Below are 25,130 nucleotides of genomic sequence, written 5' to 3' on the forward strand. Positions count from 1 at the left end.
TAATACCTTTATTATGCCACATATATGTTACAATCATGGCGAACCAAGATATGAGCAAACATGAAATAATGAAAAATATTTATTATGTTGGCCGATTAAATACATACAACGATGTGACATTCGAAGAACAGACGCGGGTGCGTCCAGTACGCTTATGCTGTCATATATTCTGTTCTCTCATCGCCAATGCAATCACTAGTAGCTAGATGAGTTATGTGAGAGATTTTATGTATGACTCATATACGTTATCAACTGGGTCGTTGTCTGCGGGCAGTTGTGCGTTATTCTATGCCACACATCGACGGAATCAATGGACACGTAATAGATAGCTACTAGACCTAGCGAAAAAGCTAGACAAGATCCCCCCCCACTACCTCTTTCCGTTCAATTTGGCCGCCGACCGATTGGATAGGTTGCTGTTGCCCGGTAGCGCGTTGCCAACAGCCCTGAGTCCTACTCTGATCCTCCTCACAGCTGTACGTAGTGCAGAAAAAGACTCCTGCTGTCTCTGACGTCTGTAGACGAGAATCTTTTACTCAAACGGTATATGGCCGCAATAGACATAGTAGAACGCCCCTGAGATTCAGTAAAGGCCCACTGATCTTCAATGCGATGATTGAAGACGGAAATAAAGGTCCAGAAGTTGTAGTGATCGTTTCGATCCTGTCATGCGACAAAGGAATGCCGTAGCTGTTTCGCCTGTGATAGCCGTTGTTTCCTAACGTAGTCCCGGCCGGACTGTATGATGTCACGATCGGAGTCAATGCCAGCGTCCAATTCCATTGGCTTGTTCATCATTGGCAAGGGGGCCACACGCGTTGGATGAGGGCACAGGCTTTGGCAGGTTCCATCGAGACCTTGAGGACCAAGAAAAGCGGCCTGCTGAAAGCGACTCCACCAGGCAACCAAGGTAAGTTTCTGCAGCCATAGCGACGTTCCAATTTTCCGTAAGGATTCGCACACAATTCAACATTACTGTCTACTTGTTATACAGGCCCACAAGCAGGCAGCTTCTCTTGTAGGCCCTCCTGTAGCCTTGGTGACCGAATGTCTTGTTTACCATTTGTTCGCATATGGTCGCTGGTTTGGACTTCCGTTACTCCCTACCGTGTATATAGAGAAGCCAATCCATCCCTACTTTTAATGGCCGGTAAGAATCTACGGGATTTTGTGGTATAGATGCAAACACTGACGTTCATTTCACCGCTCTTACTCCTTATCGCATGCTTAACACGTTTTCCTTCAAGCCTTTCATGCTTACTTAACAGATTTCTCGACTATTTAGATTGTTCGGTTATCTAAATCTTGTCTTGGCCAGAGTATTTGTTTGTACCTCACTCTATTTTGTTGTATTTGCGCTATTTAAGCGTAAGTCTACTTTATAGCGTGTTGAACAGGGGTTAACTAATATGAACGAGAGAGACCGAAGGCCACACAGATTTGTTTCATTGGATTTAGCTTAGAGAAAGGCGTCGTTTTCGGTATAGAAAAACAAAAGGGCCATTTAAATCTAACAACTAATATTTCTTTTGCAGAAACAGAAGCATTAAAACGCTGTGTCTGAAGATTCAGAAAGATTCACTTCTAGCAAATAGTCTCTATTTTATTGTTATTCTGACATAAATCACTGGCCATTACTGATAGTTTTTTTTTGATTCATCTGTGTCTCTCGTGGCAGATTTAGTCCTTTCTAGCTGTCGCAAGCCAGTTATGCTGCTCATGCATTTATTCTGTGCTCGTAGTTACAAGATATTCAGCGGTCGTTAGTCACTTACTATGCAATGGCTCGAAAGAACTCCTACATATATCTGAGAATGCGATGTCTCAATGAATACTGAACGTATATCAAGCCGACTGGATGCTAGCGGGCTAGTAGCTGACCTCCCTCATTGGTAGTTTCATCATGTTGGTCCTCGTTTTCTTATTACAACTGGGAATTCTTATTTTGATGTTCCTTTCCTTCATTGTTACTGCACAGCTTTGACGTTAACCTAATCTGTATCTGTGGCTATGTTACCAAGATGCTCCGTTACGCAGCCCTGTAAGCAGCCGATTATGTATGGATTGCGGGACTGTCGTCACGCGATCCTCAATGTACGTATACGCGCGCCCGACCCACGTATATTGACTTACAGCACCACCTTACGGTAGCTTTGGAATGAGAGAAATAAGCCTCATCTCTCTACTCTTGTTCTATGTACCGTACGTATCCATATAAAAATATTTATAGTTACATATCTGATACTGCCCTTGAGTACTGCTTCAAGTCGGTGACCTCAAGCACGAAACGAAGCGTGTTTACGCCCGTCTTCAAACCTAGATCACTTCACGTGTCCTTATGTTTAGTAGGTAAATATGTTACCACTGCACAGGCAAAAGTGAGCACAGCTATCTGAATGGCTGTAGTATGTTTATTTCTGGTGTTTGTAAGAAACCCTTCTAGCTCGTTTTCATACTGACTGTGTTCGCACAAACGAAAGCTCGCATACGCATATGAAGGCGCAACAACAGTTCCTCCGTGGCTTCCAGCGAAAAGAGTTCTATGACTTGGGCACTGGAATGACTTGGAAACATCCCGAACACTGAACGATCCGCAAGCGGACGACCACCGTGGTCCTATTTTTGTACGTTTTATGTTGAGAACATGACAATATCACAATGGCCTTCGCATCTCTGACGAAAAAAAAGTAAATGAATATTTGACCTTAAATTTTTAGGTGTTTGTTAGGTGAGTTGAGAATCCATACATACGTTTGCATCGAGAAGCATGTACGTTCGTCTACTTTAAATTGTTTCCGTTGTGTATTTTTGTACCCTTATGTAACATGATTTCAGTACGTATAAGCGCTAATACGTTTGACACAGAGAGCGTTATGTTTCGCTCTTATTAACATCTGAAACATCCTTCGGTTTAGACCTTCGCATTGAAAAAAAAGTTAAGACGAAAAGCTGTTGGACATGACAACACTATGAGTTAACATATTGAGTTTAGGCGAGGTTATCTCATACTAGTTGGTAAACAACCTTTGGGTTATGCTGAAATTCCTTGCCGTGCTGATTGGACAGTAACTGCAAAAAAAAAAAATTTACATACAAAAGGAACAAAATAACAAAATAAGTTCAAATCTACTCTCGATATGTGCACACTAAGGAAATATAGCAACATGTGGTACGTTTGACACAGTGTAGCAAGGTTGGTGCTACCGCGCGGAATACACCATGGGCTCACGTTAGAGACGTTTTTTAAGGATGGCAAACCCGAACAACATGGTATCATTCACTCTGTTTTTCTTATATTAAGTGAGCATTAATTTTCGCATCGGGTCCTATCGTTTTTGTAAGTATCAATTACGACGTCATGAATCAGGAGTATATAAACGTTAGTGGCATTTTCTACTACGTTTTAGTAGAAATAACATTTTCCGACAAACGAATGGCTGTCCGTTTCTGTTATGCCTTCGAATATTTACCCATTATTCGACCTCTTATAAATTCAGGATGTGTCATGGTTCATGCCGTACTGCACTGCTCAGAATGGTCGACAGTATGCTGACAGAGAAACAAGCTCTCATGCCCCCTTTTTTATATTAACCAGTAGAAAATTGCTCGCTAAATGAAGGAGGCAGACGATAAAAAGCGTTACTTTTCTATGAAACCGTTACCCAAGTACTCTAGTTATTACCAATGACGGATTACGTAACTTTTAACGCTTCTATAATCGTATACGAAACCGACTACGGGACAACTGATCTCATCTACTATTTCATTGCGACTCCCGTAATGATCACTTTGGAATCGCTTAGAGCTCCTCAGCGCGGAGCACATGTTTAGGAGTGTTCACCTATGCTTTTGTTAATTTTCAAATTGTGATTTGTTTGAAAATAATTAGATAGAGACCGTAACTAAGACATTGACAGAGGAGACCTTTCACACCGACTTGCAGGCAGAGGCACCTTGTTATACGTATGCATCCAATTATCGATGCAGTATCCTAACATATCTGTGACTTCGAGTCAAGACTATATTTTTTCTTCGACGGGATAATCTTTTCGAAAAATTTCTGACCCGTATCACAGAGCACACGTGCGAATTGAAGCTTCCTTTCGGTCATTTGTCACTATGTGTGACTAGTCTCTGCCCGAGAGCCAAAGTTATATCGAATGAAAGTTAACTATTGTAAGTAACAACTTCATAAATCACCCTTACCAAATTGCCGTTATTTGCATATACTTAATATATAACTATTGCACTTACACAAATTTATAGCTAGCAGATCCAGCTTGAAATAAGTTGTAGCAAAGCTAAACAAATAAGTCTCACAACAAGATGTCGGATGACAAAGAAGATAGTCTCTGACGCTAGTATCTGTCTAATTTGTACAATGCACTGTGTTAAATACAACCAGGGATCTGTTGTAATTCTAACGACAATGCCTTTTCAATTATTTTAGTACAACGGAGCAAGGGAACATTCCGTCTTGTCGTAAACTATAGACGGTGGACCCATGGTGCGAAGTTTATGTGGTCGCCATTGTTCTCGTTTTTTTTGGTATATTTTACTGATATTGGGACTAACTTAGCTATAGAATTTTTGCCCCATGTTCCCGAGTTCCGTTTGACAATTACCGGATTGCCAAAAACGCAAATCAAAGGGAAGTATCCTGTGTACTAGCCATAGCGAGCGCAAACCTAGGAATGTAGACCGAGTTTTTTTAACAGTGGAAACTGAAGTCGTACATCTAATTTTTTAAGAGTGCACTGTTATTGTACCTGACTTGGATATCCTGCCTGATGCGTTAGCCGCGAACAACACGAAGGACACCGACACGGCCACGCACTGAAAGTGCGGCGGGAAATTGAAAAAACAGACAATTTGTCTCCTAGCCGTCTCCTGCAAAAAAGACCCATTCATTTGTAAACGATATTTAGATGCTGGAAATTGCGCGTTTCCATTGAACCTATCACTTCGTGAATAGTGCATTGTCTTGTTGAGTCCGAGATGGTCTTCAAAAGTCACGAAGAGTTCAGCTAACACATTGAAAACTCCTCGCAGAAGGTAGCCTGGTGGTTACTTTCAGATATACCAGGACATAAAGAACCCGGAGGTTAAATCAATAGAAGTCAGTGATGGCCGAGAAATTCTCTCGTGTGGTATGCAGGGTTGAACTCCCTTTTGCCCTTCAGCGTTTGAACTTCCGCGTTTCTGCCATTTTATCGGATAAGTAATGGACAAAAGCAGGCTCATCGTTACATGCTTTTCAAATAATTCAATGCCTCTCATGATCAGCCCGTTTGTCCTCTGCGGCTGAAAAAAGATGATGAGTTATTCGTTATTCCTTACATATATATTATATATATTATATATCCTTATATTCTGTATCTAAATACATACACGGAATAGTGTTTTCAACGAACTGTAATACGATAGATACATTGGGGCTTCCCAAGCACTTTTCTTATTTCTCTACCTTAAAAGAAGTGTTCAATGCAACCCCCATACAGGGTGGAAAAGATCTTGTTTTTCTTAAATTAATGCTGCCAATCGCCTCCACCCAAATGCACAATCTGGGGCCGTGGGGAAGCTACGTCTATTTAAAAGGGTTATCCAGTATCATAGACGACAAGAGCAATGTCGTACCGTCATTCGCACTAACCTTAAAAACGAACATGGGAACATAGCACCCCAAAAAGGATGCTGATTCGTTCTGCCGACAGATATTTCATAGCTGTATTCAAGGAATTGAATTAGTAAGAAAGCAATTGTGTTACGTAACGTAATTAGAAAAAAAAAGTATTGTTAATAATAATTAATCCGGTACTTTTATGTTTGTGACTACAAATGGGAACAATTTGTTTTTCTGCTTCGTGACACTCACCACTACACACCCGTGGCCATTAATATATATATATATATATATATATATGCTCCATTGACCCTTATCACAGTATTAACGAGGCTGGATAGCTAAATAATGTCTCATTTACACGATTATATTTTTTACGGTAATACTATCGCTCATTAATTTTTTTGCGTAACCGTTACACTCTATTGCAAGTGTGGGTCTCGCGTCCAATATATGATACTTATAAACCTAGTTTTGGCCATACTATCCGAAACCTAAAACAGGTTTTGAAAAGGTAACCATTCGTGTATGGTACTATTTAAATCCAGTGTATTACATTTATCTTCCTTGTCTTGCAGTGCAATCATTAGCGACAAATGTGCAAAAGAGACAGCATATAATAAGTAACGTAATAAATAAATAAAAGAGACTATCTAATTTCTACCAAGTTTATTTCTGGCGACATGTTTTAAAGTATAAAAAAAAAAAAAATAAAAACAGTTAAAGTATAAACTGTTAAAGAAGCTTAATCGTATCTAATAGTTTAGTTCATGATAATATTGCGGCTAGTTTACTCTATGTTCTGCTAAGCAAACTTGTAGAGAAATCTTTGTTTAAATACTTTAAATCCTAAATGGGAATGGCGAGCATATTTCTAAGGATAGTTAGTAAACCAATTGGAAACATATACAGTACAACAATTTTAAGCGCTACGTCAGGTTACTCACATATAACACTGCCTGTAAACGAGCTTCCCTACGAAAGATAAAGTCCAGGGCAGAATAACTGTTAACATGTTTGCTTACTAGCCCGAGGTACACAGCAATAATGTAACTTCAAGTTTTTGCATGGACACACTTTTACTATCTGGCAAAAGTCCGAGCAACAGAAAAAGCGATGAATGTACATAATGATTTTTCCTTTATACTCGGTCCCCCTGGATTGTTCACATTGAATCCCATAGCTAGAAGCAATTTTGAAAGAGCTGCGTCTAAGAAAATTTTTTCGATAACTGATTCTTAATCAAAAAATCTTAATTAAAAAAAAAAATGTTTAAAAGCTCCACAAATAGCTACCCCGAGAACTTTCATAACGGTAAGTTGTCTTTCTAGTTACTTATCACATGCATATACACTGTCAGTTTTAATCATAGAACATAATAAATAATCATAGAACAATAAATCTCATTTGATCGTTTTATCCGACTTATGTATGAAATGTATGCCAGCAGTTTGTTTAATCATCTTCACATTTCCTGAATTCCAATTTTTATAACTTAACTTTTTTCTAATCTTCAAAATATATAGAGCAGACTGGAGCCTTGCTCCTACCAAAACGGTACAAAATGTTTATAATGGTTGAGGCGGGTATTTAATCTTTTCTCATTAGTATATGTACTAAATGTATGGATAAATAGTGCTCGTTTCTTTAGCTTATAAAGAGAGCTGTCGTAGTGAAGCGCAGCTTTGCTTTCCTTATCAGGTCTTATTTGTTGTATAACCTCGTTCATTCCATACAAGCCGTTGTCGGCCTGTTTACGCATAGAGTAATGGCAATGCATTCGCCTACTAAAGTTCGGGGCATGTGAGGTCGTCTAAGTTTGAAACCAGGCGTAGACGGCCTTTGACCCCCGCTAGGGTTCAGTCGTCTAAAGCAATGCTTAACGGAAATACCGGACGGGAAAGACGAAACATCTATTTACCCTTAAAGAGCTCCCTGAAATACTTCCCATTACGTAGGACTATTCCAATCATAAAAAGTCACATACGGTCGTTTTCGAACGCAGGTCTAATTTAAACCTGTGCATAGGCATCTTTCCACGAGTCGGTCATTTCTTTCTTGGCCTCATATTACCAAACAGGATTTTTTATCACCATCATATAAAAATTCTATATTGGAATCCATCATTGCAACTACATGTCGCTTGATGCCGGGTCGTGTGTTGAGAAACGTTAAAAACAGCGGTTTCCTAACGATTTTTGTCCAAGTTATGAAACATCCGTACTGCTATTCGTTGATGAAATTCGATAGATTCAAGATCTCTGATTGTTGAGGATCTTCAACTGATCGTTTCAACCTTTTTGCGAGTTATTTGTCCGCCGTTGAAAGCATTTATAAACGTTCTTATCGACCTCGAATAGTCTATTCGCGCCAGAGTGCATTCTCTAAGTCCATCTTCGACCTTAGCAAGCCATCTTCGAGCAGTCTTCTCAGCTATAAAGTCCATACTTTGTGCTGCATATAAGCACTCCTCTAGATGGATGACTGCCAACACGAGACCAAATATACACATATTTATTTCAACTGTAACATAAAAGTTTAATGGGCAGACACGTGTGCATTGTATGGTTATGGAGACCTAGAGTTTCAACTCGAGAGAAAGTACCGTTTGCCACATGTCTAAATTATAACGTGCCTAGGAAAGGGCGTATTACCCTATTACCAACGAGCCAACTTTATTCTATAGAATACCATCTAGAGGGTGCTAGTTTAGCTTTTTAAAGTACCTAAGTTTATTATGTCTTCTGTTGTATTCTAAAGAAATATGAGTCGAAACTCCTCACATTGCTAAATGACGACCTAAATCTTTCTTAAGGTAGCTAAATACATGGGAATAAAGGTAGGTAAGCCCGCAGTGTGATGCACTAACTAATTGGAAATTTAATTATATGTGCCTTTTCGGTCTTTTTGACCAACACGATTTTTCTGAGAACTGTCCCACTTCAGTCGCAGTCTGCTGAGCGTTTGAACTTACAGCCTCATTAGCAGCAATAAGAAATCTAGGTTTTATTAGGCTTGTTATGTTGTATTAGGCTTCTAACTGCCGGAGATCAATTGCTGGAAGACTTATGACACAAAAGATCTGTATTTTGGCATTGTCATTTCTTTTTTTCAAGGTATCACTAGAACTTGTTGGTAGATCGGAAAATAGAAGCTAGGTGGCGGCCATTTGAGCCCTTGTAGGGATTTTTAGCGTATCATAACATACAGAGAGCTCTTCTATTTCTTAATTATTCTGGCAATTTAATGAATGTATCGAGTATGTGTAAAGAAAAATAGAATAATGGCACAACGGTATCTCGCATGCCTACCATCCTTAGGCATATCTAAAGTGGCCTTAAACACAGTGTTCTCGTGCTGGGGGCCAATCCTTTGAAGCAATTTCTAACTCTCGTAGTTTATGCAAAACTCGGAACATCCATTTAGGAGATTGTTTCGAGTTGTCTAAAAGGCTTGTCTGATCCCTTAATTCCTATAACAATGTTTTGCGAGCCAAGGTATGAATTGTAAGTGAAGTGATTCACCTGTAAGGAGAAAACGGCTTTACAATCTTGCGACCTTTTTTTCCATTGTATGTATTATTAATATGAATTTATTTATATAGCTTCTTTGCCAGGTAGACACAGATTCTATTATCTGTAGAATTGTAAGTATTTTCACGCGCCATTAATTTTCGTCTTTCTAAAGTGGGCGGATCGCTCGCTCACGATCAAGCAAACGTTGCAAAATATGCCCAGCGCCAGTTGGCGAACGGTTCGCTAAGAAATAGCATGACTGGCATGGGAATAGACGTGCAATAGTGACATATGCACGTACGTTATTAATTAAATAAACAGGTAGAAAGAATCGTCTGTCGAAAATATTATAGGTTGAACACGATGACATTGTTACCCCGGTATTGAAAAACATCTTAAGACTGCCGAAATTAATTCTACAGGTCAAACGTGCTTGGACGACGATGTTCGTTGTACAGAGACGGCCATGTTTGTAAAATGTAAGCTCCTTCTAAACGTCGAAAAGCTACATTTTTATAGTTATCGCGATTACGAAGTAGGAGTGACCGTTAGCAAATGGAAATGACACGTACAATTGTTATGTCTATCCGTAATGCTATATTTTATATAGTAGTTTGATGTAAATCATCGTAAAGCGCCTATGGCTGGTAATTAAACGCCGTTTGTGTGATATAACATATACCGTATGTCGGCCTTCCCTCGGAGCAAGCGGATTTATGCCGCATATTATTTTCACGGTGAAAAAAATTTGACGATTGCTGGGTGCGTCACTATTACCGATGAACATTTTCGATATAAAGTTTTAGAAACGCGGGTTACGAACGGGTTCGATAGTGCCGAAGCTGACTAAGAACAAAATATATTTTTTGCCCGTTAATAGCTCCATTATTACATCTGGTGAATTAAATTCTATAAAAATGTTTGACAACAAACGAGATACGGCGTAATGATATTTGGTCGTCAACTGATACGGGTAGGGTATATAAGGTATATCAAAGGCAATCGTAGAGTGAACGAACAACTTGTATTCCAAGTTTTTTGTAGAGTGCACAATGCGCAGCTCCCGACGGTGTCCAACTGAAAGGTTGAGATAGAGTTTACCTAAAAATAATGCATAGATACTGTAGATTAAACGGCAGCCAAAAGCAGAGTTCGATTAGCTAGTTATCAGTATAATTATTATCAATCGTCATAATAATCCATAATACTAATTTAATAATCAATGTCTACTAGATAAAATCTAATATCTAGCGTCCCAATCCTTCACATTTTTTGTATGCTACCTATACAGGAGAAAAATTGCTCTTATGGCAACTGTCGTTATTACTGTGTAGTTTTCTCTAATTTTTAATTAAAAGAAACTTGATGTAAATATTGTAAAAATTTGACGTATAAGAGGAGTCAGTACGATTAGGGAACCGTACTACAACCTAACCGAAGCCCGCCGTCTTTATTCCTCTTAAAACAGTGCACTATCTCAACAATTTCTATGCATAATTCGTATAAAAAGTCATTTACTTGGAAAATATGTGCCGGACTCTTTGCAGGCAAAGGCAGCTGCGCTCTAAAACGGTTAATAAAAAGTAAAAAAAAAACATATGAAAAACAAGTAAAGGACGAAAGGACACTAGAGAAGTCGTGAAATAAGATGAGAGCTCTATAGGATCGAGTTGCAAAAAAAAAGATTCGTCAAAAAAGGGTCTCTGAGGTAGACTGGTTAAGCTCTATATTGGCATCGTGAATGCCTCTAGGGAAATCTTTAGTTAGATTATTACACTAGGGACCGATGTGCGCACTCTATAACGTGAATACTCGATGCGTATCTTCTCCTGACTTATGGCAGTACCATTATTATAGTTCGGCAAAGCAAACGATGGAGGAAGGAAGCGCTATGCAAAATATTTCCAATTCGAAACACACATGTTCTTGCTATAATATAATATTTATAAAGCATTGCGTCATTACGAGAAAAGAAATCAGAGACAGGAAAGTCAAGCAGATTCAGGACATAGTCGAGTCCCAAGAACAATTTTAATACAGAACCAAATCTGGCCCTTATTGCCAGATGGAGTTCGCAGACATGTCAAAAGTAGGATCAGCTGGAATCCGCGTACGCACTGAGAGAGTTTATTGACGCTTCATTGACTATCAGACTGCGAGGTCATATCGGCTGGTGTCAATACAAGATTAGCGTACTCCTATAGAGGACTCCAATTTTTTCTGCATTATTTTGAACTGTATTCACAGCCTTTGCCGTCTTGTAGCTAATACTCCTTAAATTATCTACAGTTTGAGAATACCATGGGCCTGCGTGAATTTATTCCTCGTAGAGGGCCTGGTTAGGCTTCTTATCTTCGATCACATTATTGCGGTACTAAGCGAAATCTTCTTCAAAAGCCTTTAGGAACGAGATGGAGTAAGCGACAAAAATCTCGAACCCCTCTTCCCTTGTCTACCGCCCCAAGTAGTTTGCTTGAAAACGCATATTATGGCATTATAGCTATATATGAGTTTCTCTATTTCTTTTTTATTATGTGACACTTGGCCTTTCGGGGACGAGGTATCTTATATAGTCAAATTCGACATGCCAAGAAAAGATCCGCGGTAGGCTGCTGACCGTCCCAACGACTGCTTCTTAAATTTCCTTTGAAGTATTCACGAAGGATTTCATTCGTGCGGGAACAAGTGGACCTATTAATGAATTTGAATGAAGGTAAATCTCTACGACTATTATTATTGCCTCATTTTTATTTCTCAGATACTTATTTGAAGTATTTTTATTTCTTCGAAACTACTCGACATAGCAGACTGAATAATTTATAACTTTCAAGCAATTCGCCTTAACATTTTCGCCAATGTTCTCTCACCATCGATCGAACCCTACCTGAAGGATATCATCGTATTTGATCGAAAACTGAACGACCTAGTAGCTTTCATTCTAGGAGGACATTTATTACGGTATATTTTCGCTCAGAAACAAGTCTCGCCTCCTCACGACTTCTGTCCGTTGCATTACGTCAGCCTATACAAGCAGCACACAAAGTTGAGCTGAACTTAAACGAGTTTGAAATGGAGATATAGAAACAAATGGACGGCATTAATAAGTACTGTGGTATTTCGCATTGCTTTTTTTCAAAACTAGCATTTATAATTTGCGTTCATCTACTTATATTAAGGTTTGACTTTAAGAATCTCAAAAACGTTAACATGAACATCTTACATGAGGCAAGCGTCGGACAACGTTGCGGTAGCGGATTCTAGAAGCGCACGACGATGACTTGGCAATATCCAAACTATAGTTTGCAAATCACACGATTTTCAAAGCTTCTGGATATTGGCTCCAATAAGTAATCCAGATCCCAGTCGAATAAACGTAACGATATATACGTTTCGCACAAATAGGTACATAGTTTGTGACGATACGTAGTACAAAAACAACGATCTTTAATATAACCTAGTAACAATTTGCGAACATTCTAGATACTTACTTTAAAGAAATGCAAAATGAAATACTGAGCTATTAATTGGTCATTTATCAATAGCGCTAGTAGTCATCGCTAGGATTAATCCTTGGCGAAGATAAAAACATTCGACATTTAAAAAACCTAAATAATATAATACTGAATATCTTTTGCAGTTAGTAAATTTTTAGTCTGTTTACGGCCGCTTGTAACGCGCGTTGAGTATTCATAATATTTCTTTTCACAGAAATAAACAATCTTTGACTTGCCATACGCAAATACCTAAAGTCACTAGTTTATGATCTGGATTATTCATTAACTCTTGATTATTGTTATCATAGGCGTGTATAGAAAGCATTGCAACGTTGCTCCCTCATGGTTGCCAGTCAATGTTGTGTTTGAATGCACAAATAACCTCCATGGGTGGTATTGTTGTCCCTTTCAGAACGATTCAAAAGCTGAGACAGCACTTAACATGCAGGATCAAATAGATGCGAAAGCAGTAGGGAAGGGCTCTCGTGTCAACTGAAGTTTCGAGTATATACGTCCACGAGCTCTAAGACAGTTGCGCTTTGTCGTTGTCGCTTTGATCACGGCACCCGAAGGCTGACTATTGAAACTGTCCTCGCGCAGGTACCCATAGCATACATATGCGGCAACCATGCCAGCGCAGCTTAGCAGAGTAGAAATTGCTAGACATGACAAGTCGTTAACCTAGATGGGTAAACGAACTTCCGAGTAGCGTAGTGGAGCCTATGGAGCCACACATGAACCTATACGGAAAGTACCATGTGACGAAGAGGTTCACAAGGACGTCACGATCAGGACAGCAGAGTGGTAGCAGTTGGAATAAGGCACACTCCTGAGTGACAGAAGTGTCACTCAGATAACTGGGATGTCTGTGGAGAGTTTCTGAAAGACTGGACCCATCATTAGTTGTTAGGTGTCGCGGGTGGATGCGGAGTGTCACTGCAGACGGAAAATGTAACGGAGCGTCCAGCTGTGTATACGGCCAGAAAGGCACAAGCATCTACGCTGAAAAAGAGACGGCCAGCATCAAACAAGGCTGCACTGCCGCTTTGTACAGCCAGCTTGTTGTGGCAGGGGGCCATAATAAAATGGTAGTAACAGAAGTGAAATCCGATACAAAAGCGTAACACCTGCGATAATTGTCATAAGTCATGTAAAATAACAAAATATACTCCAAAAAAGAGAATGCAAGGCAAGGCAATGCAATAGGACACTTGGAACGTCGTTCATGTGGAGCTTTTGTCAACGCCGTCGAGCTAAGGACCACTAACATAAAACTAATCTATACCGACCCTTACGATCGTACATATAAGGTAATTAAGATTGAATCATGTTATTGTCGTTGTAAATATATTCACGTTTCTCTTCCATTTCGACTTTTGCTTCCCTTGAAGCATTAAACATATCCAGTTTCAAGCGTCTGCTGTTTCTTAAGAAAGAGGTCTTGACCCAGATTTTATAGTATTTTACATAGGACGCAACTCATTCTTCTGGCTCAGCTTATATTGATAACAATCTTTATAATAAGAGTCCGGTTACTCTTAAATAGTACAGTTATTCACTTGTTTTGTACTTACACTGACTGATTCAGGCAGTTCTATTGTCGACAAGTAGTAAAAATCTCAATTAGAACTTATACGGGGCGTCCTAAAAACCGTCCGATGCTGAGCTGAGAATTTCCTAATTCACGTGTTAGCCCGTCGACTCGCATCAGAACACGCGGCGTCTTTATGACGGGTCGTGTAACAAGCGAACCCTTTGTATTACATGACCCGTTGTTCTTTCGGTAAAAGAAATAGTCGGATGATATTCGCTGATGCATTAGCGTTCTGATGAAAATCAATCATATAAAGGTATTCAAAACTAAGGCGAGTGTTTCGAGCTTCTATAATCCGCTTTGCTAATTGCGAAGATACATACCGTAAGGGAAAAGACTATTAAAAAAAAAGTATTCACCATGTATTGGATGCGTACTCACAATGTAAGCGTACAAACACAACACAAACTCCCATGTATATTGATTTTATATACACTTCAAGCAATGAGTCTTGGTGACGGACTCAAGTAACACGGGTAAATTACGATACATGAATATTCCAAGACAAGCTTTCAAACGACAGATCCCTTAACACGAAGGCGACGATAATCAACATTATAAAAGGCGGGCACAACAGTCCTGGCATTGCCACTGTTAGTAACAAATTCCTAAGCCTACCGATATTCGGGAAGACCCGGCGTAGAGTTTTAGAGTTCAAGTACAAGCTTTCGCAGTCCTAATATAAAATCAACTTTGTTATTCAGTCCATAATATTTGATTGCATGAGCCACTAGTAAATTTAGGAAAACATGGTTCAAGAAACCCATTTATTGATTCCGAGTAACTCTCTAGATCTCGAGGTAGCCGTTGCAGAAGTTACTAATTTGAGTTAATCTTGAAACAATTACAATGTGCCTTTGCAGAGATATCTTCGGTTTAGTAATGAAGCTAAACGTACCTCAGCGTAAAGTATGAGAACTAACATGGGTTGTATGAGTAACGAAAACTAGAATATGAAAAAGCATCCAACTCAAAAAAGTTCTAGCCTGGGTATACAACCACTGATACCGACCTACTGAACTTAACTGAAGGTTAACAAAAGTTGACACGCACAAGTGTCGCAATTGGAATTGGATTAACAAAAAAGCATTTGCAAAGGTCTATTTCACACTAGAACGGCAGTTATTGCCTTAGTTCTGACATACGGATAGTAAAAAAAAGCAATATACCTATGCTAAGTTATACAAATTATTGCGCGGACAAGATATTGATCTGACATGGTAATAATTACAGCCAATTTAAGCACTTAACTGGCCTCATTTATAAACATTATATATGTCGTTGGCATAATTTATCAATGGTAAATATAAACTTGCAATACAATGTTGTATGTAATTCTATGGCTCGCTTAATTGGCACGAAAATTTTTTTATTAGGAAGGGTGGATGCCTTCCAAAGTCGTTGGAATAGAATAATCGACTATTCCAAACCGCTCGTAATATGCAGAGGTAGGCACATTTCAATCAGTACGAACATCGATCGAAATAGACGACGATCTGCTTTCGACATGTGCAAACCTACTTTCACCAGGTTTTAAAACTGGGTGAATTCTGCTTTTAAAGGGCAAAAAACTTGCTTTACCTATTTTTCACCAAGTAGGCAAACAAGTAGTCGAATAGGAACAAGTTTGTTGGCCGCCTTTAGGCGAGAAAGTATTATCTAGAGTTACACTTGTCGTATCCCTCTGCCTTGAAGGTCTGAACGTTTGTGGTGCTTGTAATAGCGGCAGTAACAGGCTTGTTGATGTGCATCCAGGCCTAGAAATTCAACTGCTGCACCAGCAGATCGCGCTGCAGCATCTCCCCCTTTTTCTCCCCATCCTTTTCCGTACTGGCGTCGACTTCGTCCTGTTTTATAATTCACCTCGGCCGCTCTAGAAATACAGTAGATCTAGCAGCAACACCCAGAAAAAGCGCAGCAGCTTTAATAGGAGCGCAGCAGTCAGAAGCTTTTAGCCTGATGTAATACCTATCTAGAACATACTACGGCCGGCAGGGCTTTTCTTCTACGCATCTTATACCCTAACTGGGCACGTGCCCAATATGGACGATACCCGTTCGGCTTTTTTGCTGATGCCGCTATCTGCTGTCGTTACAGTCCGCGCGCCCTCACACTGGAGCATCGTTTTCTCGTGAAAAAGCGTCAGACTGATAGGATAGACAGCATTTGGTTGGTTTCGGAGAAAGCACAGAGAAGGAAATGAAAGTCCAAAGCTGCTGTTCGAAGGAGAAGACCCAAGACTTCAAAACCCGGACGACGAACAGTCGGGCTTTCGTCGAATGAATTCGAAAGAAACTAGGTATGGGCTTTCAAGGGATGAGAAGTGAGTGAAGATCAGCAAAGTTAGCAATTTGATCGGAAGAGGAGAAGCCATCTCTGAGTTAGCTCAAGAAAGCAAGGGAAAGAGAGTTGGTAAGAAATAAAAAAACTTTGGTAAAGACGGTCCAATCCTGAATGGAAAGATATAGCCGCGCAAGGCAAGTCTAGTTCTTGATTCAGCACTTGGCAAGGGGTATTGCTGCCTGGGGGCATCTACAAGTCGCTGTTTGCATTACGGCTATCACAACCGGAAAGCGATGGCAGTAAAGTGGTTACCTTTGCGGTGTAGAGTACTTGCTGTGTTGCGGTCAATGTCGATTCAACTGAGTTGCTCGAACAATTTAGATCTTCGGCAAGTATCCTGGACTGAAGATTACGCAGGATAAAATCTGCAATAGATATACCGAGGTAGAATTTCGAAAAAAAATGTTAGAAACTACCCACCAAAATTTACTTTTACTGTGGTGTGTGTAGTTACGACTAGAATACATAAGGAGAGCTGCCCCTTATGTATTCTAATCGGAACAGGTTTTTCGTAGTTTCGCCTACTTCGGACACCTGTTCAGTTGGGGCGTTACCGTTACCATTTTAGTTGGCCCTATCATAGATTACATTTTTCTCCATGAGAATCGTTTTGTGTACAATATAACGCAAACGTACAACATAAATATTTAAGATGTATCTATCATTTTGTTAACGTATGCAATCTTTCAATTAAATGTATAGACAGATCCTATCAACAGCTTCTAAAATTCAAATGAAGCTAAATAAAAACAGTTTTACTCATTCAAGCGCAGACAGTTACTGTTAACATTCTCAAAAATCCATATAAACTGCAAAACTCGAAAAAATTCAAGTTTTGTGACAGCATATATGATCTGGAATCGCTAAGAAGAGCCGTTAAGTCTGGAAATTTATTAGGTTTATAGGAATAACATCATTAGGTAGTTTTACAGCGTCAACCGGAAAGGCACGATAATTTGAGATTACCTGTAGTTTCAATTAAGGCTGAAGTTCTATTGTTTAGAAAAGAAGTTCATAATGAATAACTGACCATCATGCTTAGTTTAGCAACTGAATATGTCGGTAGCTGACAAAGCTTCGACTGCGGAATCAATGAAGTTTGTTTAATATTTCTCATCAGAAGGTAAACAAACTGTTTTATTTTCTGAAAACCAGACGTATTCATCTATATATATATATATATATATATATATATATATATATATATATATGAATGCATGAACGCAGTATGGTACACCTCAGGTATATGATTCAATTACAGTTCCTTGAAAACCCACTGTGCTAGGTGTATTACGGTTCCTTGGGCTGAGGTCTTTGTTTGGGGAGATACTTGTCATAGTGGGGGGTAAAACCAGCATGAATTACCAAAGTTCGTACGACGGTTAGTTTAAGTATACTTGTATGACCCAGGTTGAAATACATACGTCACTTAGGCGCATATTAAGTAAGAGAAAATAGCATTATTTTTAAAAGTACGCAAATACCCGAGCAAGCTGCTCACTTTCAAAGGTTCAGGGCCATCCGATAAGCACCCGCGTGAATACAGAAAAACGTATATGTAGCCGGAAATAGGTCTAATAACTTGGTAAAAGTGTTTAGCGCCTAATTTACGACATCGTAAACTTTGTCAAATTATTATGAATTTGAACACGGCTTTTATGAAAAACGTCCACTCTGTTAAGAAAAAAAAATCTGTATTTATTATGGATGGAGCATTGAGAATACAAATAGATTTTGTAAAAATAGATCGTATGTTTTTCAAGCCCATGTCAAAAATAAGTGCAGACTAAAGATAGCCGTTATGAATTCGACTGAATAACCACCTCGCATCAAAGTGCTGGAAGCTTTTTTGTTTACGTAAAATTGTTACGTAGAACTGTTAAAAAAACTATAAAATACTTATCGCAATTTGATATTTGCGGCATATTATTTCTGATGGTATATTTATCGCTACGAATAGCCCATAGTGGCCCAATAATAGTTCTGTCTGTTTACTGGGTTCCTCTCAGGCTTATTAACTTGACGATCTTATTGCTCTTAATAAGCCTTTTTATTAAATGCATTCTATATTGTATAGTATTATGCATATACAGAAGGACATGTGTGTCTAACATTATTAATTCGTTGTTACTTGTTTGAACCCACTGGTCTAAGCAGCCATTCAAAACTTCATTCATTGACTTCGTTTGCATGCTGTTTACACTATATAGGGAACCTACACCTATATGGAACGCACATATAATTTATTCAAAGAAACGCTGTAGAGCTTCGAACTACGAAAATTAATTTATCAGTCCAAGACAAAGCTATTCGGCATATGATAACAGCTTTTTTTTTTGTGAAAACATCTGCAGATGCCTCCAGTTTTCTAGCTCATTGAATATCTCCTTAACTATGCCTTGCAGCTAGTTAAAGAAAATAGCTGGTTATATGATGGAGTCGTTTTCGCTCAAACTTCTCTAAGCGACTGGCTAAAAATGAGAAAAATTGAAAATGTTCTATAACGTCAATGACACTTTATAGTTGTGGCTCATCGAGACCTATGATGACCTTATTAGAAGTATTATCATGGCACCACGTTTCACATAAATGCCACTGTTTAAGTCTTTAGCCCCTTCAGAGTAACGGTCGCTTACATTCAGTAGATGTAAAAATGTACATATTTTCACCTGTTCTTTATTTATGGTAAGTTCGTTGTCAGTAAGGTGATAAAATCTTCTAGATACAGACATGTCTAAAAAGATAGTGCACCCAAATTACAGTTTGTAATACTTAGTATTTTTGTCTGAACGATAAAAAGGAAGCAGTCAATCTCGATATCTTCGAAGTGACGAAAATCAAACACAGTGCAATCAAAATGTTTTGATATTTTTTTATATTGCCCGACTGTTTTTATTTCGATAGTGCGGCTACAGAACTTAAATGACAACAGAGATCACGGAAAAGATAGCCTGGTGTCAACCGTGTTTTCGTAGACCCGCTAAATTCTACATCTTCTTAACGATTGAGAAAAGGTACCAATAGGCTAAGGATCAAGCTTCACGCAGGTTTCGGGTGGTACTGCAATGTATGCTACTAACTGCATTGATATATGGTAATCTAGTCTTAATGTTCACAATGTGTTGGAGCGTCTTCCAATAAGTAGCCTGTTTCCAAATATCATTAACGAAAACAGAGCTATGCCCCATCTTGGAGTAACTACTTTTAGATATGAGCAATCTTTGCAGCTTCTAGTGAACACTCTATAACTGGAACTTAAATAAGGAATCGTCAGAATTAATATAAATTAGACAATGTTGTGCTTCGTTAATTAATAGTAAAAGACGAATCCCTTGAAGTCCGCTGATTTTTGTACACAATAAGTACCTTTCTATTCTTCTCGACGAATCGGAACAACTTGATGTCACAAAAACACATTGATAATAGTACATTGTTATTTACTTTCGTTTCAGCACGTTTGTCGCCGCAGTTACGCTACCTAGAACTAGTCAGCACTAGCACGAAGCGTCTCATCACGATTAGCTGCAAAGCGTGGACACGCAACAGTAGCCCTGCACTAGTCTTCATTACATCAGAAATACCATGGCAACAGCAAAATAAATAAAAGAAAAAGGCTACGGATTTAAAGCAGACGACGGTACTCTTCAGTGTCACCCGTATCCAGTACTTAAAAATGAACAAAAAAGAGTTTGGATAATAACACTAACAATAGCAAAAATCATATAGCCTTACTTCTATCCATTACAAATCAATTATTCCGACGTGCAACTATCGGTCTACGTCGAAACACCTCAGCGAGGCGCTCCCTAGCGCTAGTGTTTGCCCAAACACTCATTAATACAAAACCTGCACCACTAGCATTTAATTTTCTACCGATCTTTACGTATCGGTGACTCCGTAAGGCGACCCTATTTATCACGTAGCAACTATTTATTTATTCATCGATCGGCCGACTCATCTCGTAGCCGCTTTATCTGTCTCTTGATCAGACAAGATCCGCTAATAGACTCAGCCGAACCAAAGCTACTAGACGCCCCAGGGCAAGCATAGTCTTACTTTCATTGCGCTTCTTCGAGCACATTAGTTCTGTCCTCCAGTAAATGATGCCATTCGGAATCCGTCGCTTTACTCTGCAGCGATCGTTTTCGACCGAGAGTGGCGGAGGCGGATCGAAGCTACCCAAATCGAAATCGCACGATGCCGCTGGAGGCCATGGTAACGTGCACGGCAGTGCCACTCACGGGGGTTCAACTGTGGGAGGAACTGGAACGCTATTATCCGCTTCACGATCAGTTGACCAGGCGGATCTGCGACGCTTGGGCGATCCTCCCGGATATTCAAGCCAGAGCGGAGGTGGTGCCGGTGTCCGACAGGGCCAGGGAGGAGGTGGAGTCAACCACCAGAACTCAGCCGTCAATTCAGGAGCTTCCCAATCATTGGCGGCCATACAACCTCCGAGGTTACCACCCAGGGGACCACCAAGAAGATCAGCTTCAGTGGATCAAGCGAATCCACCTTCTCAAGGTGAGTACAGGCAAAGCTTTGCTTTAAAAAGTTATCAAATTAGAGGTTTCGTTTGTACCATACGTTTTTCCGATACAAAATGTACCTGCCCTATTGGCTATGCGTCCGATGATACCTTAAAAAAGACACAGCAATACTGGGAAGTTTAATGGTGATAAACGTAACAAAAGCTTCGTTGGTGCTGCTATTTACCAGCTACTAAGCACACTTACCCTATTTGTCTCGAGAGGAAAATATATTCCATACATAAACGATAAATCTAGTGGCGGGGTACCAATTTTCAAATCATATATGCATGTGTGATAGAAGAAAAAAACCGCTGTATCTTTAACTGCCGTTTTAGTATATTGGGAACAGCAGTTATGCCAATCACTCGCTCTTACTTACTTTCTTTGCCGTTATTGCATTTGGCGACTGTCAAATTGACCCTTTGCCTAGTTTCCATAAGAAGGCATTCATCTTGCCACCAGCTTAAGCGGCATGCGCAAAATTTAGAGTGCAATCAGCAGTTTCGCGGTAATCTAACAGGAAACTGCAAATATGAAGTTAATTGACGGCTCTATCAGCCAACAGCTTATTTACGATTCCAGTAGTCACAGTCAGTTTAGAAGGGTTTTTGTATAGGAGTGTATGTCAACACAAGACAACAAGCAGTATACGTACCCTATGGTATGGATTTTAAATTATTGTTTTTAGAAGTAGGCACAGGACTTCGCCGACATGTAGGATCCTCGACATATCGTTAGCTCTCACCTGACAAACTATTCCAGTGTATTTTGTTTTTGATCCTCTCCGTTCTTCTATGCTAATTGTCTCTCCGCTCAGTGGACAACGTATTTGTGCATTAAATATTTACAAAAATGTAGACCATTCTTTCTGACGCTGGCGAGCTACGACAATAATAATATCAGTCAGTGAGTTCCTTTGCTTTTTTTGCTACCAGTAGTAACTGGAAATGGATGGATCTAATAAATAGATTATTTCCGTCTTTACTTTTCTGCTCAGAGAGGACATCCTTGTCTGCGAGCTCTACTCTCACGGCAGCTGCCTGTCGCGTTTTGGCTGTCCTGTGTGTACCGGGTCTCTTGTATATATATTCTTCTCCCGGTGCTGCCCGTTGCCCTACATTGCTCTCTTCCGATTCGTTCACTGCTTCGCTCTCTCCTATTTGTTCACCGTCTCCGACATAATGTTCGCTTTAATAAAAAGTACCGTCGATTATCCTGTCGTTGTCCTACGTTTTTTCGACGCAATCGTCCTCAGATTTTCGTCAGTCCTTTCAAGTTTCCGTTTCTTTGCAGATCAGCCATATCACAACGTTACCACACCGTAGGGGCGCCTCTGACCGTTCCGATGTCCGTTGTTCTTTACAGTGGTGAATATAGCCCCAACGTCAGCAGGCAACAGCGTCGTACTGTCTGCCTGCCGTTGCTCTCGAAAACATGGTGATATTAGCTGCGGTGGCAATAGTGGTCGCGTGGAACTTAGCCTAGGGGACCGCGAAGAGAAGAATGGGGTAGTCGATCTACGGGGAGAAGGAAAGAAAACAAACGATAAAAATACCGAGGGCCACCAAAAACCTCAACTGTTATTGCCACTATTCAGCCTCACGCTGTATAGAAGGACTCGGTAAAGGAGACACATTCTTATACGTTTCGTTAGCCACTTCGTATACTAAAGGTTTATAGTGCTGTTCTCAAGGGAATAGATATCAACGGCCGGTAAGGTTCAATGGCTTTATACACCAAATTCTTGGAAAGGAGGAAGGAACTCAAAAGACAGAGAAGGAGACATGGAGAAAGGGAAAGAGCGAGAGGCAGAGAGAGAGAGAGAGAGAGAGAGGGGATGCGAATCAAACAAAAGTAGCCAACGCGTAGAATGATGTAATAATATGTTCCAGAGATAGTTTTAAGCATCTGCTGTAAGAAAGCCTTTACGAAAAATGATTCGACAGAGTTCTGCAGAATGTCCTCGACAACTCACATTCGCTTGACTTTAAGTAGCTTTCGGTTCGCTGGTAATGAGAAAGGTCAAGGGGATAGAACACGAATCGTTGTAAAAGGACAAGTTATTAGTACTGGCAACGGTGGTATAGCTTAAGAAAAAATCTCTGTACCAGTCCGAGTATATATAAGCACTGAAGCATCAGTACATATTGGATAAATATTACATAATACAAAGAATATACTATGAATCAGCTGTGCTTATTAGAGTGTATATAATTATGTACCGATGACAAGTAACTAAACGCTAATTCATTGACCTTAAAATTGACCTATTCTATAGAAATAAATCAGTTGATAGTTCGAATATGCTCTGTGACTAATACTATCATTAAGAGACCCGTAATTAAACAGAAAATTTACTTTCACAACTCACAGAGCATTTTCACGGAATGGCCGCACTGAACGACTGCCCCGAGGTGGTAATTAACAATCGCCGCCGGAGATGTGATTCAGAAAATAGTAAGTTTTTATAGCACACGTTGTTCGTAGCTTTGCCGAAGGTGTCTGCACGCCAGTTACAGCGAAAGGGGGTGTGGGTACGTTGTTTACTTCCATTCGACTGCCAATTCCTGATCCCAGAGCAACCCTCTGCTTTTTCTTGTTGTGATGGCAGTAATAGTGACAAGAAGCCAAAGGCAAACGTAACGAACGGGCAAGGGCTGCTTTGTACGGATAGTATAGCGGTAATACAGCTCCTGCAAAATGTTTACTGCCACCGTTGCGAACCATTATACAGAAGAGCGATCCATCCTGCTAATTTGCAACATACATGATTCTTTCGCTGAAGCTACTGCTATTAGTTGAAGCTGGTTATCTTGTCTTCAATGTTTTTCACATTTCAGAGTTCCGAAGATGCCGTTGTCCACAGCTGCACGAGGTTGGACTAGACTAGTAGCCTGAACATCCGACCGGCCGGGTCATGGCCCTTGATCGGCTGCTCGCACCAGTTTGACAAAACTGCAGTGGGTTCTGATAGATAACCGACATGCTTCTTCTGGCAAAACAAAGTAAAAATAGACCGATTCGTTCTTTACATATAGAGATGAAACAACTGCCCTTACAGCCGTAAACAATAAGGTCCGTGTCGTTCGCACATCGCGGCTGTATTCAGGCAAACTGTCCCTAATAATAACTAACACGTGACATGTACGTCCACTTTCTCTTCGTTTCTACGAGACACACTTCTTGCGTATAGAACCTGAGCGCCTGTTTTCTCTAAACACTATCATTACCTCACTGCGACATTATGCTAATCAGTGAGTTTTGTAAAAGCAAATGGGCAATTAGCTTGTGATAAGGCTATCATGACTTTCATGACAAAAAATATATTTTTTTCGCCTTAGTAGACAGAGTTGCTAGTAACGCTTACACTGCGGCTATATATCTCTATGTTAACACTAGATTTTATTCAGCTCCAGAGAGGATAAGCTCGCAAAGGAAACGTCAGCTTGCAGCATGGTTGCAAAGACGACCATTAATAAAAGAACAGAGGTAGCGGCCATGCTTCTGCTACTGTCCCGTTTCCTGACTCCTCTCTTGCTTTATGCCGAGGTAGAGGCTACGCCAAAATGCCTCATTGCTTCTGACACTAAAAGAACGAACTTTGCGATCGACGACGATCTTCCCAATGGAAAGTCACGTTGCAGTACGAGCCTGACAGCAGGTCCCGCTGTTGAACGGTTCGTGCAGTAGTTGGTAGTAGCAAGATCACAGATAGTTCTCTTGATCGCTGATAGGCACTATATCTTCGCTAGTCGTATGGAGGCTTTAGTTGCGCACGACTTGCTCTTTAGGACGCCCGAAATAAAGATATTGACACATTGATTAGGATTTTCTAAGTCAGCTCCGATCTATTGTCCTGCGCCACGGCCGCAAACGTCCCACCTTCCAATTGCTAGCCCTATTTGCGCTGAGGCCGTTCATACCAGCTTGCTTCCGCGACCACCGTAAGCCCTCTTATACCAGTAAGACAGACATAAAGAAAGCAGATTAGAGTTTTGTCTGCGATTTCTACGACTACAACTGCGGCTA

The 25,130-nt window shown here is 40.0% G+C and overlaps 1 protein-coding gene and 1 long non-coding RNA gene across 5 annotated transcripts in view; one reads left to right on the forward strand and one right to left on the reverse strand.

Moving 5' to 3' along the window:
* Window positions 1-25,130, forward strand: part of LOC111261722 (coiled-coil domain-containing protein CG32809) — a 319,292-nt gene that overhangs the window by 55,122 nt on the left and 239,040 nt on the right. For 2 of the 3 annotated variants that reach the window (XM_022835427.2, XM_022835428.2), the window contains one exon: window positions 20,022-21,093. In XM_022835427.2, the coding sequence (XP_022691162.1) occupies window positions 20,670-21,093 (424 nt within the window). In that variant the 5' untranslated portion in view covers window positions 20,022-20,669. Of the gene's footprint in view, window positions 1-18,270; window positions 21,094-25,130 lie in introns of those variants that run through there. The other variant, XM_022835426.2, reaches the window with a different exon arrangement.
* LOC111261723 (uncharacterized) lies at window positions 52-24,262 on the reverse strand. Of its 2 annotated transcripts, XR_002681163.2 has the most exons (6): window positions 23,473-24,262; window positions 21,847-22,618; window positions 16,822-16,934; window positions 4,770-4,890; window positions 3,025-3,069; window positions 52-2,673 (listed from the first exon to the last, which is right to left on the reverse strand). It is a non-coding gene; the product is annotated as an uncharacterized LOC111261723 (long non-coding RNA). The 2 variants fall into 2 exon arrangements; XR_002681162.2 differs by lacking the exon at window positions 23,473-24,262 and having other exon boundaries at window positions 21,847-22,788.

This window comes from Varroa jacobsoni, unplaced genomic scaffold (genome assembly GCF_002532875.2).
Source record: "Varroa jacobsoni isolate VJ856 unplaced genomic scaffold, vjacob_1.0 scaffold_590, whole genome shotgun sequence".
NCBI classification, from domain to species: domain Eukaryota; kingdom Metazoa; phylum Arthropoda; class Arachnida; order Mesostigmata; family Varroidae; genus Varroa; species Varroa jacobsoni.